This window comes from Rhinolophus sinicus, chromosome 10 (assembly GCF_057876585.1).
Source record: "Rhinolophus sinicus isolate RSI-liver-muscle chromosome 10, RSI-T2T, whole genome shotgun sequence".
NCBI classification, from domain to species: domain Eukaryota; kingdom Metazoa; phylum Chordata; class Mammalia; order Chiroptera; family Rhinolophidae; genus Rhinolophus; species Rhinolophus sinicus.
This window is the reverse complement of record NC_142510.1, coordinates 18,177,808-18,190,818: the sequence shown is the minus strand read 5'-3', so window position 1 is coordinate 18,190,818 and position 13,011 is coordinate 18,177,808. Positions and strand designations below refer to the sequence as shown.

Below are 13,011 nucleotides of genomic sequence, written 5' to 3'. Positions count from 1 at the left end.
ACCCCGAGGCCAACATCTGCTCACCCCTGAGAGGTCAGCCAAGGTCAGCGTTGGTCCAGTTCTGGCCTGCCCATCCTTGGGAACCAGGGTTTTACAGCCACCGAGGACCCTGGGCTGTAAGAGGTCAAACCTCCCGGCTGGAGGGGCCTGCGGATCCCTAAGGGAGATCCTCCCGGCAGCAGGCGGGCTCCTTGCACACGTGTTTATGGAGTTCGCTCTGTCCTTCCCGTGGCATCGCTGCTTGCTCCTACCAGTGAAATCCTGCCGTCTTTACCCCACTCCCTTGGCCTACTTTATTTAAAGTACGAGGACCCACAGGCGTTCTGAGCTGCTGTGGACATGGAGACCAGCCTAGGGGAAGATGCTTGGGGAGGTAACCGCGTAGTAACTTGCATTTACTTAAGGAGCCCACGTGGAGGTGACGCACAGGAAGGAGGGTGGTACTCACAGAGGATTGGCTGACCACTCGCCGGTCCGGGGTCCGGGCTCCTTTTAGAGCCGGGCCGCCTCTCTATGATGCGATATGCTGCTTCTCCCACCAGCCCTGCTACCGCTGCCCCGGGCCACACACACTGCCTTGGAGGCTAATGCCATCCTCCGCCGCAGCCCGTCCCTCGCTGAGCGTGCCCACCACCGCCAGCCCGGCGCAGAATGTCACTGGAGCCCGCGTGTCCGTCTCCAGTCCGACCTGGTCCAGCCGATGCGGCCCCTCCGAAATCCTGAGCGCCAGGTGGAGGCCGAAGATGGACAAGGTCGCGAGACCCTGCGAGGGCGCGACCGCCAAGTCTGCGGGGCCGCGCGAAAGCGCGCCTGCAGCTAAGCCCGCGGCTAATGCCAGCTCCGCCACCAACCCGGGTCAGCACCGGCCCCAGTGCGAGCCCTAGTACAGCCTCGGTAACGGCTCTCTCTGGGGACCCGACGGCGCGGGGAACCCAGAAACAGCCCTCGACACTCGGTTGCCCAAGGGGAAGAGTCAGTGGTCGACACAAGTTGCAATGAAGCCACAGGCTGAGGCGTGCCAATCTATCCGTCCGCGCGGGAGGGGCGGGCGAAGCCGTTGGGTAGGGACGGCCCGCAGACTGGGTCCAGGCCCACCCGTGGGCAGCACAGCGGGGAACCGGCTCTCCCCTCCGAGGACCTTGTTGCCAGTTACTAATAAGGGACTACATTTCCCAGGGTGCATCTCGCGGCCTCCCAACAGCCAATGACTGTCGGGGGCGTGGCGTGCCTGCGCGGAGTGGGCTGGCGGGTCTATTGGGATGGGGAGCCTCAGCCCTTCCCTAGTAGGATGAGGCGCCGGCTGGCACCAAAGTGACGGCAATGCCTCCTCCCGGCAGAACGCTCCTCCCACCAGCGCAAGCCGGAATCCGACAGTCGTTAGCACTGAGTGTAATTAGGTGTTGGACTGGGCAGGAGCGGGGTCTCTCATCCGCACAGGCGGTCCAGGTTCACACGCCAGCCAGCAGGGGTAAGCTCGGGACAGGTGCAGTAGCTAAATCAGGCCCACGTTTAGGGCAGGACACCAAGCTGAGGGTTGGACGTTTATTCATAGCATACAGCCTACACATCCAGAGCAGGGTCCGAACGGGCCCTGCACCTGTCAGCAGCTCCACCTTCCAGGACCACGCGGTGCGGGTTGGGTTGGGCAGGGAACCCAGAAGCATCGTGTAGACAAGCTCAGTCACAGGCTTAGGTGAAGCTCTTCTACTGGAATGATCGGAAGTTGGCCCAGTGGCCAGGCTGTCCCTTCCCTTCCCGGGAAGTCCTGCCTCCTCTGTAGCTAAGGCCACCAGAACGAAAGCAGGGTCATGGCGGGGACCCACTGGAACCTTGGGAAGCATGAGGTGGGGAGTGGGCTCGGGAGAGATTAGGAAGGGCCTGATTCGAATAGAAACTGTTGATTCACACTCCTAAAAAGCGGGCAAGGTGACCAGCGATCATAGCCTCCCAGAGGAAGAGGATGCTGCCCCTGCCCCCCGCCAGGGGTATCCCTTTCAGCCCTTCACACAAGAGCCAGACCAAAGAGCCCACAGAACTCCACGGGAGGGAAGCCCTGCCCAGGCCTGGGGGGCCGGGGGTGAAGGTCTCCCTGGGTTCAGAGCACAGGTCTGGGAGCCTGGCCCACCCCTGGTCCTCACTATGGGTGTGTAAGCAGGCGGCGAGCCTCCTCTTTCATGAGGTCACAGCCTGGGGAACTTCCCCAAGGGCTGGGATGGACCTGTAGAGACAGCTGGAGAAGGGACGGAGCGGCTTCCAGGAAGCTCCACGGGAGGTTCTGGGCCCCTCCGATGTTGCACAGCAGACCTTTCCTGCAGGGTAGGTGTCCCCTGGGCTGCAGCTCTGACTTGTGGGGAAAGGTGGGACCAAGCTGGGCTGATCTCACTCCCACTAGTGTGCTCTGGAGCTCCCCAAAAACTAGGTGGGGAGTGGCTGGGCCCACAGAGCACAGGGTGGGGGTCACTGGATGTGGGGTGGGGCGGGGCTGGGGGCACAGCCCCCAGTGTCCATGGGTGCCAGAGTCCCCGAGTTACAGGTTCAGCTGATGTAGACACGGTGGAAGTCGTGGGCGCCAAAGGCCGAGTTGCACTTGGGGCACTTCCTCTGGCGGGCCTCATAGCGGCCGCGCACACACTCGAAGCAGAACACGTGGAAGCACTTGGTAAGGACAGCATCCTTCTTGCGGGCGTTACAGCAGGGGCAGGTCAGCCGCGCCTGGGTCAGGCAAAGGCGTCAGCTGGGGCACAATCCTGCCTGTGCCCAGACCCCAAGCTGACAGCAGGTGGCCGGGCGAAGCCACCGCACAGTGGAAAGCACCTAATTCTTGCCATAACCCCAGGAGAGGACGAGCCCCCGCCACGAGGAAGCCGAGACTCAGAGGCTGCACGCGAAGCTCCACAGCGCATGTGGATTCTAACCGGGCCGCGCTGGGCCGTGGTCACGTGTCCCTCTCAAGGCCAAGGACCCACTGGCTCAGCTTAGGCTGCTCTGCCCCAGGGCTTCACCGCTTCCCACTCTGGCCTCCTCTGGAAAAACCCCAATCCTGTTTTCAGCCAACTGTCTACTCAGCCGGGCATGGCAGTGCCACGAGGAATAGGCTATGTCCACCCTCAACTGGGCCCATTCTCTGGGGAACTTCTCTCTGCTGCCAGAGATCCTGCTCTGGGTCCCTGGAGGTCTCCCTAATCTCCAGTCCTATCCTGAAACCTGCCACGGGCCCCCAGGTCTCACTGCCAACTCCAGATGGGAATTCCCTCAGTTCAGCGTTCGCCAGCATTCCGCCTCTGCTGTCTGCCTGGAGTCTCAGCCCGCCCACCGCCCCTCCCTTCCTCCTGAACTCTTAGGAACCCTACCCACCAGCATCTGACAGGCTCCAACGTCTGGCCCTTCTCAAGAAACCCTTCCCTTCTCCCCGTGGCTGCCTCCTGCGGCCTCTGCTCCTTCAAGGCCAAAGTGCTTCCAAAGGTTTATTATTTACTGACCCACCCTCCACCCTCTCTTTGCTCCAGTTACTGAGTGGGCACAGCCATTCCTACCAAGACGCCAAACCCAAGGGGCTGGGTATCGCCGCTCCCTAACTCCACCTGCCTCTGGGTGCTGACAGCCCCCCACCCCAACCCCATCCCCGTCTCCCTGAACTTCTCCCCCATCAACTCCCTCTATGTCACTCTCCTGCTTCTCTTTCTCTGCTCATCGTTTAAGCTCTGAGGTCCCTAAGGGAGGAGCCCTGTCCCTTCTCATGCCACAGACTTTCGCTTCTCCCGCTCCCTCTGCTGACAGGCAGTCCCCAAGCCATTCCCCCACACCAGCCGTTTGCTTCTGAGTGGCTCCCAGACAGCCTGCCACAAGTCCCAGAGGCCCCTCGCTCTGAACACCTCCCCGAGCCCCCACCCCTCAGCAGCCTTCCTAATCCAACCAGGTGCCGCTTATCACCCACCCAGTGTCTCACATCAGGAACCAGGCGTCCTCCGTGGCACTCAGCCTGTCCCTGAGCCCGGGCACTCGTGCCTCCTCACTACCTCCTGAACCCCTCTACTGGTTTCTAACACCTTGGACTAGCTCCTCTCAGGTTCCGCCCTGACTCCAACAGCGTAACAGGTTCCCCGCCTCTCGCCCAAATCCAATAGCAAACCGGACCACGTCACTCTCGGGTCTAAAACCCTTTCACATGTCCACGCTGCCTACAGGGTAAGCCCAGCACCTCATCCTGCCTTACCACACCCTTCAGGACCTGACACTGCCTACGCCCAGGCTTGCCACCTGACACAGAACCCACATTCTGTCCCCCAGCACGGCTCTCAGCTCGAGGCCTCCCCGCTGCAGAAAGCCCCTTGCTCCCATTCCCCATGGCCAGCTCTGACTCCTCCTCCACGATTCCTTCAGAAGTCTGCTGACCCCAGGACTGGGTTAAGGTCCCCCCTGAGTTCCCACAGCCCCTGGCCTCTGTCCTCATGCTGCTCATTACTCAGGTAGGAGAATTAGGGGGCTGCCTCCTCCAGCACACTGTCAGTTTCCAGAGCTCTGACCCCAGGTCTGGCTGTCGCCCGGCCACACCAGTACATGTATGATCCATGATCAGTTGTCTGATTCCCCACAACGGGGACCCCCTATTTCTGGGCTCCCCAGAGTACCCACTATCTCCACCAGCCCCCATCTAAGACGCCCCCACTGACGGGGCAGCGCTCGGCCCACAGCCGCACCTTGTACTCCTTGATCTCCTCCTGGAGGATTTCGTCGGCGTCTGCGTAAACCTCCACCTTCCTCTGCTTCTCCAGCTTGCGCCGCAGCCGGGAGATGTCCTCCTGAAGTGGTGGGGGGGCTAGGCTAAGGGCGAGGGTCTGCAGCCCGCAGCCCGCCCAGACCACAGCAGGGACCGGGCCGCCCTGCCCGCCCCCGCCCCCACCCCCACGCACACACCTGAGCCCGCTTGAGGTTGAAGCTCTCCTTCTCACGCGCAGCCCGGCTCTCCGCCAGGCAGGGCTGGATCTCGCGCAGCCGCGTCTGCACGTGCTCCAGCTGGACCTTCAGGTCTTCGGCCAGCTGGGCTGCTTCCACAGCCTGAGGCGGGCGAGAGGGACAGGGTGCCATCCCCTGAGCCGGGGAGCCAGGCACATGGTGCCACGTCCACAGCTTGTGTCCAGCGTCCCAGTGCCTCCTGCTCTGGGGATCAGGTCCAGGATGGCCGCTCCCCTCCCCCAGCCTCTCTATGCGCACACTCAGTTCCCCCCCTGCACACGCTCGCCCCGTCCCGTCCCCTCTGCTCCCAACTTCCCCCACACGCACACTTGTTTCCTGCAACTCCTCAGGCCTCAGCTCCAAGGTCTCTTCCTATTTTTCTTTCCCAGCACCTTAGTTTCCTTCGTAAGACTGAGCGTGATAGGTAATACAGTTACTTTATCTGCCAGATTACTGGCTTGCTATCCATCCCTCAAGACTGGAAGTCCCCACGCTCACTCTGTTGTTCCCAGTGTCCTTAGCACTTGGTTCTGGGCCTGCTGTATGGAACTACAACATCTGTCTGTGAGACTGAATGAAGAACGCATGAAGCAAGGAATGAACGAAGCAGGAGAGAAAAGCCCAGCAGGGAAAGACAAAATCAGTGTTCACCTTAAGCCTTTACCAAAAGCGAGACGTTTCCTAAGGTACTACAACGACGGGGCGGGAGTCAGCACCCCTTTTACAGCCACTGACGCAGGAGTCAGGGTGTGGGTCTGACCTCGCTCTGGAAGGGGGACAGTAACAAAACCCGTGCAGGACAACTGCCCTGCGACCAGGCAGGAACGTCCTGAGCCCGAGGGGCGAGCACAGGAGGCGCTGGCGCCCGGCCACAGCCGCGCCTCACCTTCCTCTTGTGGAGCTCCAGCGCCTGGCTGCGCACAGTCAGCTCCTTCTCCACGCCCCCGAGGCTGCCCTGCAAGGCCCGCTCCTTCTCCTCCAGCTTCTGCACGCTCAGCAGCTGGGCATCCACCTGCGGGCAGCAGGGCGTCAGTGCTGGGCCCGGCCCCCCCGCCCCACCCTGCAGCCCCAGGGCCGCACCTGCGACTTGAGGCCAAGAACCTGCTCGCCCAGCTCGTCCTTCTCCTCGCGCAGAAGCTTGTGGATCTGGTTGGCCTTGATCCGCTCGGACATCAGCTTGAAGTTGGCATCGTCCTTCTCCCGCAGCTGCTGTAGCAGCCGCCCGTTCTGCTCCTGCATGTCCTCGAAAGCCTGGCCCGTCACGTCCATCTCCGACAGCAGAGCCTCCTCCTCCTGCAGTGGGAGGCACAGGGGGGCAGGTGGCCACGGGGACCCCAGGACAGACGGCCGAGCGGAGCGCAGGGGGACACAGGCCCAGGGCCGCACCTGCTTGGTGGCGCCCAGCTTGCGCTGCAGGTGCTCGATCTGCTCCTCCGCCTGCCGGATGCGTCGCAGGGCGTCCTCGTCGGCGATCTTCTTGCTCTCCCGCCGGTCCCGCTCCTCCAGCTCCCGGATGCGGCTCCGCAGCTCGTCCACCTGCAGCAGCAGAACGGGGGCTGGCCTGTCACGCTCCTGGTGACCTCGGGCTCCGCTCCGGTCAGCCGGCCCCAGGCAGCCTGTCCACAGCCCTCCCGCCGCCGCCCAGGCCAGGCCCTGCTGCCCTCACCTCGGCCTTGGCCTTGCGTTCAGCCGCCATGAGCTGCACCTTGTCCCGCTGCTCCTTGGGCGCTGACTTGTACATGTCCAGCAGCAGCTTCATCTCCTTCTGACTCTCCTGGGCCTTCCTGAGGGGGCACAGGAGGAGGCCCCGTGAGGAGGAGGCCCCGCGAGGAGGCTGCAGGCCACCGGCACGGCCCAGGACGAACAGGGCTGGGGCCTCACTTGAGCTCGACTCGGAGGCCTTTCAGCAGCTCCGACTCCTTCCTCTTGGCCTCCTCGACCTTGACCTTCTCCCGATCGGCTCTTGAGAGCGCTGAGGCTACAGAGGGGGACCCCAGGCCAGGCCCCTCCCGCTCCCGAAGCTCCCGCTTGGGCCTGGTCTCGGGTTCTCGGCTCCGGGAGGAGGGGCCCTGGGCCCCGGGAGTGAGAGCCTGGGCTTCGTCCTCAGGGGGCACTGGCTCCTCCTTCTTCACGGAGGAGGGTGTCACAGCGGCGCCAGGCACGGACACCATCTCCTTCCTGCCGTCGGGAACACTGACAGGGCCTGGCCCACCCTCTTCCTTCCCTGGGGCTGGAGCACTGAGGCCGGAGTCCTCTGGGTGGCCCAGGCTGGGGATGGAGTGGGTAGAGCCGCTAGCCTGGGCTCGGAGCTGCAGGGAACAGGAGATAATGGGGCTGAGGTGCCTGGGCTCCCAGGGGCTCCCGGGGCGCAGCCATGGCCTTCCCAGGCAGCCTCCTCACCTTGCCGATTTCAGCCTGCACTTCCCGCAGCTTCCGCTTGTATCGCTGGGCATCGCCCTTCAGCTGGTGGTTGTGGTTCTGGAGGCTGCTGATCAGATGGCGCATCTCCCGGTTGATGGGCCCTGGGGCAGGGTTGGGAACGAAGGTCAGACGGGCCCCAAGTCAGGGCCCAGCTCCTCAGTGGGGCGACAGGCGGAGCCAGAGCCATCACGCCCATTCTGACAGGAAAAACTGAGGCCTTACAGAGAGTGAGCTCATCTAAGTAAATAACACAGACTTGGAAGAAACTCACCCCAAAAGAACTTGAAATAACACTGTCTACGTTATTTCTGCTAATGCAGACTTTTTAAATTCTTCCAAACGTCCTTCAAAGAAGCACGTAACTGTAACATTCACAAAATAAATCATCCACTTTTTGACTTTTACACAAATGTCACCTTCTCGGTCACACATTTCTCTGGCTTCCCCACCCCAAATCGCAACACTCTTTCTCCTGACACTTCCTATCTTCCCTCCCCACTTTATTTTCTGTGGTGTATTTGTCATTAACGTACAGGTTACTTTTTCTTCTCTATGGCCTGGCTCCCCGCATAACACTCTCCACGCCAGCGGCGTTTCGTGTTTTCTTCACTGGTACACATCCCAACGTCTAGAACACCTGTGCTCACAGGTGGTGGTCACTAAATCTTTGCAAAGGGAACCAATATCTCCAAGAGACAGCGGAAAGCCCAAGAAACAGAGCCAGAGCTGGCAGCTGACAGCTCGTGACCTGACTAGGCCAGCTCCATCATCTGCCTCAGCTGGTGTGGCCCTCACCAGGCCTGCCCCGGAGCTGGGCAGCAGGGTGTATTTCCACAGGGCTTAGCCTCCTGTGTCTGGGGAAGCAGGGCCCGCACCAGGCCCGGCAACCCAGGTGGCCCCCCTCCACCTGCCCTGGCCACGTACCCGCCTGCTCGTTGGCCGCCAGGTTCTGCTCAAACTCGATGCGCAGCATCTCGTACTCCTTGCGTACCTGGGCCAGCGTGTCCTCCAGCTGGATGACCTCTGTGCGCAGCTTCTTCTGCAGCCCCAGCTCATCGCTCTGCGGGTTGAAGCATGGAGGAGTCACGCTAGCCCTCAGCCCTGGGCAGGCCCCCACCTCACGCCTTAGGGCTTCAGCATTTATTTCCAGGGACCCCTGGCCTTGACCCAAGGGTCTGGCCCTTACCCTGGCATCCTCCCCGCCTCCCGTCCCAGGGCCACACCTCCATGTGCTCGATGTGTCGCAGGTGGGAGTTCTTGGTGGCCAGCAGCAGCCCCCGGGCCTCGTCCAGCTGCGTCTTCACTTGCAGAGACTCGTTGTACAGCAGTGAGAACTGGGCCTGAAGCATGCGGTACTCCCCCGTCTCCCGCACGACCTCCTCTGGCAGGCTCCTCAGGGCCACCTACGGGCAGGGACGCCCCGCAGTGAGCAGCAAGAGGGTCAGGCTCAGCCCCTATTATGGGCTCAGGCCCTCCCCGCCCAAGTGCAGCTCACCTTGAGACGTTCATTGGTCCGCACAGCCCCCTGAAGTTCGGCCTGTAGCTTCTCCAGCTCTGCCATGCGGCTGTTGGCCAATTCCTGGTTTTCCTCCAACTCCGCATTCAGCATCTCAAACTGGAAGGCAGGAAGGGCTGTGGGGGCCAGGCCAGGAGGCATGCTTCCCCTACATCGCCACCATGAGCCCACCCAGGCTCCCCTACACGTAGCAATGACACATTCTGAAGCTCCAGGGACAAGCCCGACCCAGGCACGCTCCTAAGAGCTCCCAGGCAAATGGGAGAAAATTTGAAACTGCATGCTTAGTGTTGGGAACTAGGCTTGTAACTGACAGGAGTCAGGGAGCCCTTCCTGGAAGCTGAAGCACAAAGGAAACAGGGCACAGTGACCTCCACGGCACCAAGAAAATATGCAACAGCCCGGAGATGGGAGAGCAAAGGCAGTATGAGGAATGAGACAGTGGTTAAATGCACCTTCAGCAAGCCTCTGCTTCAGCCCCAGCTAAGAAGTCCAGTTGCCTCTAACCTACTTCCACTTACCTCTTTCCTATCCTTTTCCTTTGTGCTACTTGTAACCAACAGACATCTTACTTGCCTCTTGCCAGTTCCCCTAACTAGAAGCTAAGCTCCATGACGGCTTTGATTCTGTCCACTATGCCTGCTTCCCAGCAGAGTGCCTGTCACTGAGCGCCCAGCAATTACTTACTAAATACATTTGTGTGTGAATAAAACAAAGCAGCTCAAGTGGCAGGGAAGGGCCTCCAAGACCACAGCTGGAGGTCTGTCCTTAATTCTATGGGGAATATTAAGGACAGAGGAAGGGGATGGGAGGCAGTGCTGACCTTCTGCATGCTGAGTGTGATCTGGCCCCCCTGGAAGCCCGATGAGCTCCCAGACACGTAGTAGCCAGAGTTGAGCTGTGGAGAGGAGAGACGGGTGAGCGTGGAGGGGAGGGGCCAGCCCGGTGCCCAGCCCTGGCCCTGCCATGGACGGCACCCGAGCCCACCTGCTCCAAGGCCTCTGCCACATGCTTATTGAGCTTCTGCTCACGTTTGCGCAGCTTCTCAATGTCCCACTGCAGGTCCTCGACAGTCGTCTCCATCTCCAGCACTTTGGTCTCTGCTGATGTCACTTTATCCTGGAGCTCAGAATACTGGGGACCAAACAGAGGGCAGGTGCTTAGGTGAAGAAACTTGGCTCCCTGAGATCCTTGGCTGCCCAACTGGCCCAAACCCTGCCCTGGTTCTAATCCCATCACCTAAACCCAACTCCCACCTCCAGTGAGATTCGGTGGTGCTTCTCCTGTAGCTGGGTGGCCAAGTCCTGTAGTCGCCGGTTCTCACGGCCCAGCTCTCGGGTACGTGCCCGAGCCGCCTCACCGGGGGGCTCACTGTCCCCTGGGAAGGCAGGGCTCAGGTAAGAGTCAAGTCCAGGGCAGTGGGGAAAAGTACTAAATCATTCCGGAGTCAGCTATGTGCCCGGTGTGATCCACCAGCTGTCTTGCCAATGTCTCACGACAAAGCCAGGAGTCTTTATCCCCACTGTACAAAGGAGGAAACCAGCTCAGAGAGGAGAGCCATTTGCTCAGAATGCTCAGGGTAGAATGACAGAGCTAAGGCTGGGAGAAGCCTGTCTGCCTGCACAGGCTGGGCACTTGCTACTAGGCCTGTGGACCAGCCACGGCCACCCAGGTCTGTGGGGAATGCTCTCAAGAGATATCCAGCCAGAAGGGGGTGGCCCCACTGGAATCCACAACTCCTCCCCCCATCTCTTTAAGAATTCAACTTCAGGAATCAAGGCCAGAGGCCCATCTACAACCTAACCCCTCCCCAGAACAGGGCTGACTTATTCCTTGGGGAATTCTGGCTGCTGCTGGACTAGGGGCATTGAGGGACATCACGGAGACGCCAAGTGTGATGGACAGCTCTGTGTGGGGCACAGAGAACCCACCTCGGCTGTACACTCGCTGGCAGAGCTCCTCCACCCGGCGCTGCAGGCAGTCTGAGGCCTCCACGACACGGGACACTGCCGCCTTGGAGAACTCCATCCGGTCCTGCAGCTGCAGCTCCACCTCCTCACTGCTGCTGGCGCCCAAGGCCACCACAAAGGCCAGGGCAGGCTCGCTGAGCGGGGGCCGCAGCGGCATGGGCAGGGTCTCTGGGAGGGACAGACAGACCCTCATGTGGGTAACAGCAGCAGTTACTGCTGCTCTGCACCAGTTTCCAGACTGCACTCCTTAACACTCCATGGCTCACTAAACCAGCACGACCAATTTCTGTAGAACAGTCACCCCCAGCTTGAAAGTGAAACAAGTGAGATCAAGGAGGTCATTTCCCCAAGGCCATAGAGCTCCCACATCTCTGCCTCAGGGAAGCTCTCTCGGCCTTCCCAATCTAAACTAGAACCACACACTCCAATTCCCATTCAGGGGCCCCTCTCCTTCTTGTTTGTGGTTTACAATGACTTCCTCCCTGAAGGCAGGGATAGCGTTTCTTTTTGCGGATCTCTGTCTCCTCTGAGTCTAGAGCAGCGCCAGGCACGTACTCAACATTAATACTCTTTTGAACTGAGAGTCAAAACACGATCTGCACTATGAACCACGTCACTCAGGCGCCAAAGCTTGTGTTCTTACCACTGCACTCTGCTGCCCAAACGTGAAATCAATTTTGTGTGCCTGTGTGGGAGGGGAGGCACGGAATTCCGGAGCCTAATATTAAAGTCCCCTCCTCTCAGGACCTGCCCCGGAACTTCATTAAGCTCCCGAGACCCTAGGGCTCTGGCCCTACCCCTCAGTTCCGATGTCCCTGGCTCGGTGAGAGGGGTCTCATCACGTGTCGGCCCCTCCTGGGTCCCAGCCACCTCTGTCCCTGAAGACAGCTCTCCCTGGTTCTCGTGGTGTCGGAGAAGGGATTCCACAGTTTCATCCAGCTGAAGGGAAAAAGCACCAAAAATGTTATGAATCTCTCAGGTGCTTCCCTGCATGACACTCTGTTCCCAGCAGAGGAGTCTGAGGATTGGCAGCTGATCAGGGCCAGGTCTTGGTAAGCAGAGGGGCATCCACCTGGGCCCAGTAGCGATTGACAATGAGAAGTGTGGCGTCATCCGTGGCCTGCCGCTTTTCCAGCTTCTCAATTCGTTCTCGGAGTTCGTCTTCACAAGCCTGCCGTTGTTCCAACCGCTCTGCTAGCTTCTTGTTCTTGAACTGCAGAACCTTCAGGTCCATCTCCTCCTACCAAGGAAACAAAGGAGCCACGGTGAGTCAACAGGGTCCGAGAAACCAAGCTCAGAGAGACAAAGGGACGTGAATGGGATGGGTGGGAGAGGGGATTATCCCCAGACTAACTGCTAAACAAGAGTAAAAATGATCAGGCGCCTAGAGACCCTGTCCAGGCTGGGAGGAGTGCTGCCGTCCGCTTCTGCCTCTTCCTAACTCTGAAGTCTCTGACAAGACACACGTCCTAGGAGCCTGTTTTCCTATTTGTAAACGGAAAGCAGACGTCGTGTCCTTGGTTTCTGTCCACAGAGTGTTTTGGAAAGTGGATCCTGCTAAACTTGGGGAAAGGATTTGGACGGAGCCCGGTGATGGGACTCTGGCAAGTCGTGAGGGCTGGGGCAGGAGCCCACGAACCGTGGAAGAGATGCCCCCAAGGCGAATGGGCTCTATGAGAGTGGTTGTGGTCTTCTCCTCGCGGCTCAACTTCTTCTCCGGGGGCCCCGAGCCCCCGTCGCCGGCGGCGCGTTTGTTGCCGGGACCAGACATGGCCGCGGCGGCAAGGAGAGGCGCAGGGGCTCCCGAGGGACGTCAGGCAGGCGGAGGTGGCCCTTCCGTCACCTGCCGAGGACAGAAAGCAGAGATGTGGACGCGGCCCGTGCTCCGCGGCCCCAGCCCTCCCCCGCACACACCCGCTGAATCCCGCCCCCGCCGGCCCCGGGCCCCTCACCGGCGGCAGGATCAGCCCAGGGCCGCCATCTTGGACTTCACCGGACATCACCGGGCTCCCCAGCACAGCGCGCAAGCGCCAGAGGTAGCGCCGGATGTCACGGAACTTCATTTCCTGTTTCTATTGGTCGCTCTTTGTCCCGCCTTTCGGGTCTGGTTTGGTTTCTTCCAGAACACCTCCTCTTGCTCTCCGTGATTGG

At 60.5% G+C, this 13,011-nt stretch overlaps 1 protein-coding gene across 2 annotated transcripts; it reads right to left on the bottom strand.

Moving 5' to 3' along the window:
- Window positions 1-1,528: 1,528 nt before the first annotated feature.
- On the bottom strand, window positions 1,529-12,968 carry RNF40 (ring finger protein 40). Of its 2 annotated transcripts, none has more exons than XM_019717232.3 (20): window positions 12,813-12,968; window positions 12,500-12,703; window positions 11,933-12,100; window positions 11,658-11,799; window positions 10,822-11,028; window positions 10,147-10,268; window positions 9,878-10,024; window positions 9,714-9,788; window positions 8,870-8,989; window positions 8,598-8,777; window positions 8,299-8,434; window positions 7,354-7,475; window positions 6,835-7,262; window positions 6,620-6,737; window positions 6,340-6,489; window positions 6,034-6,246; window positions 5,840-5,965; window positions 4,915-5,055; window positions 4,698-4,799; window positions 1,529-2,712 (listed from the first exon to the last, which is right to left on the bottom strand). In XM_019717232.3, the coding sequence occupies exons 2-20, from the start codon at window positions 12,629-12,631 to the stop codon at window positions 2,536-2,538; spliced, it is 3,006 nt and encodes a 1,001-aa protein (XP_019572791.2). In that variant the 5' UTR covers window positions 12,632-12,703; window positions 12,813-12,968; the 3' UTR covers window positions 1,529-2,535. The 2 variants fall into 2 exon arrangements, with proteins under 2 accessions (XP_019572791.2, XP_074179103.1); XM_074323002.2 differs by having other exon boundaries at window positions 6,055-6,246.
- Window positions 12,969-13,011: the final 43 nt, after the last annotated feature.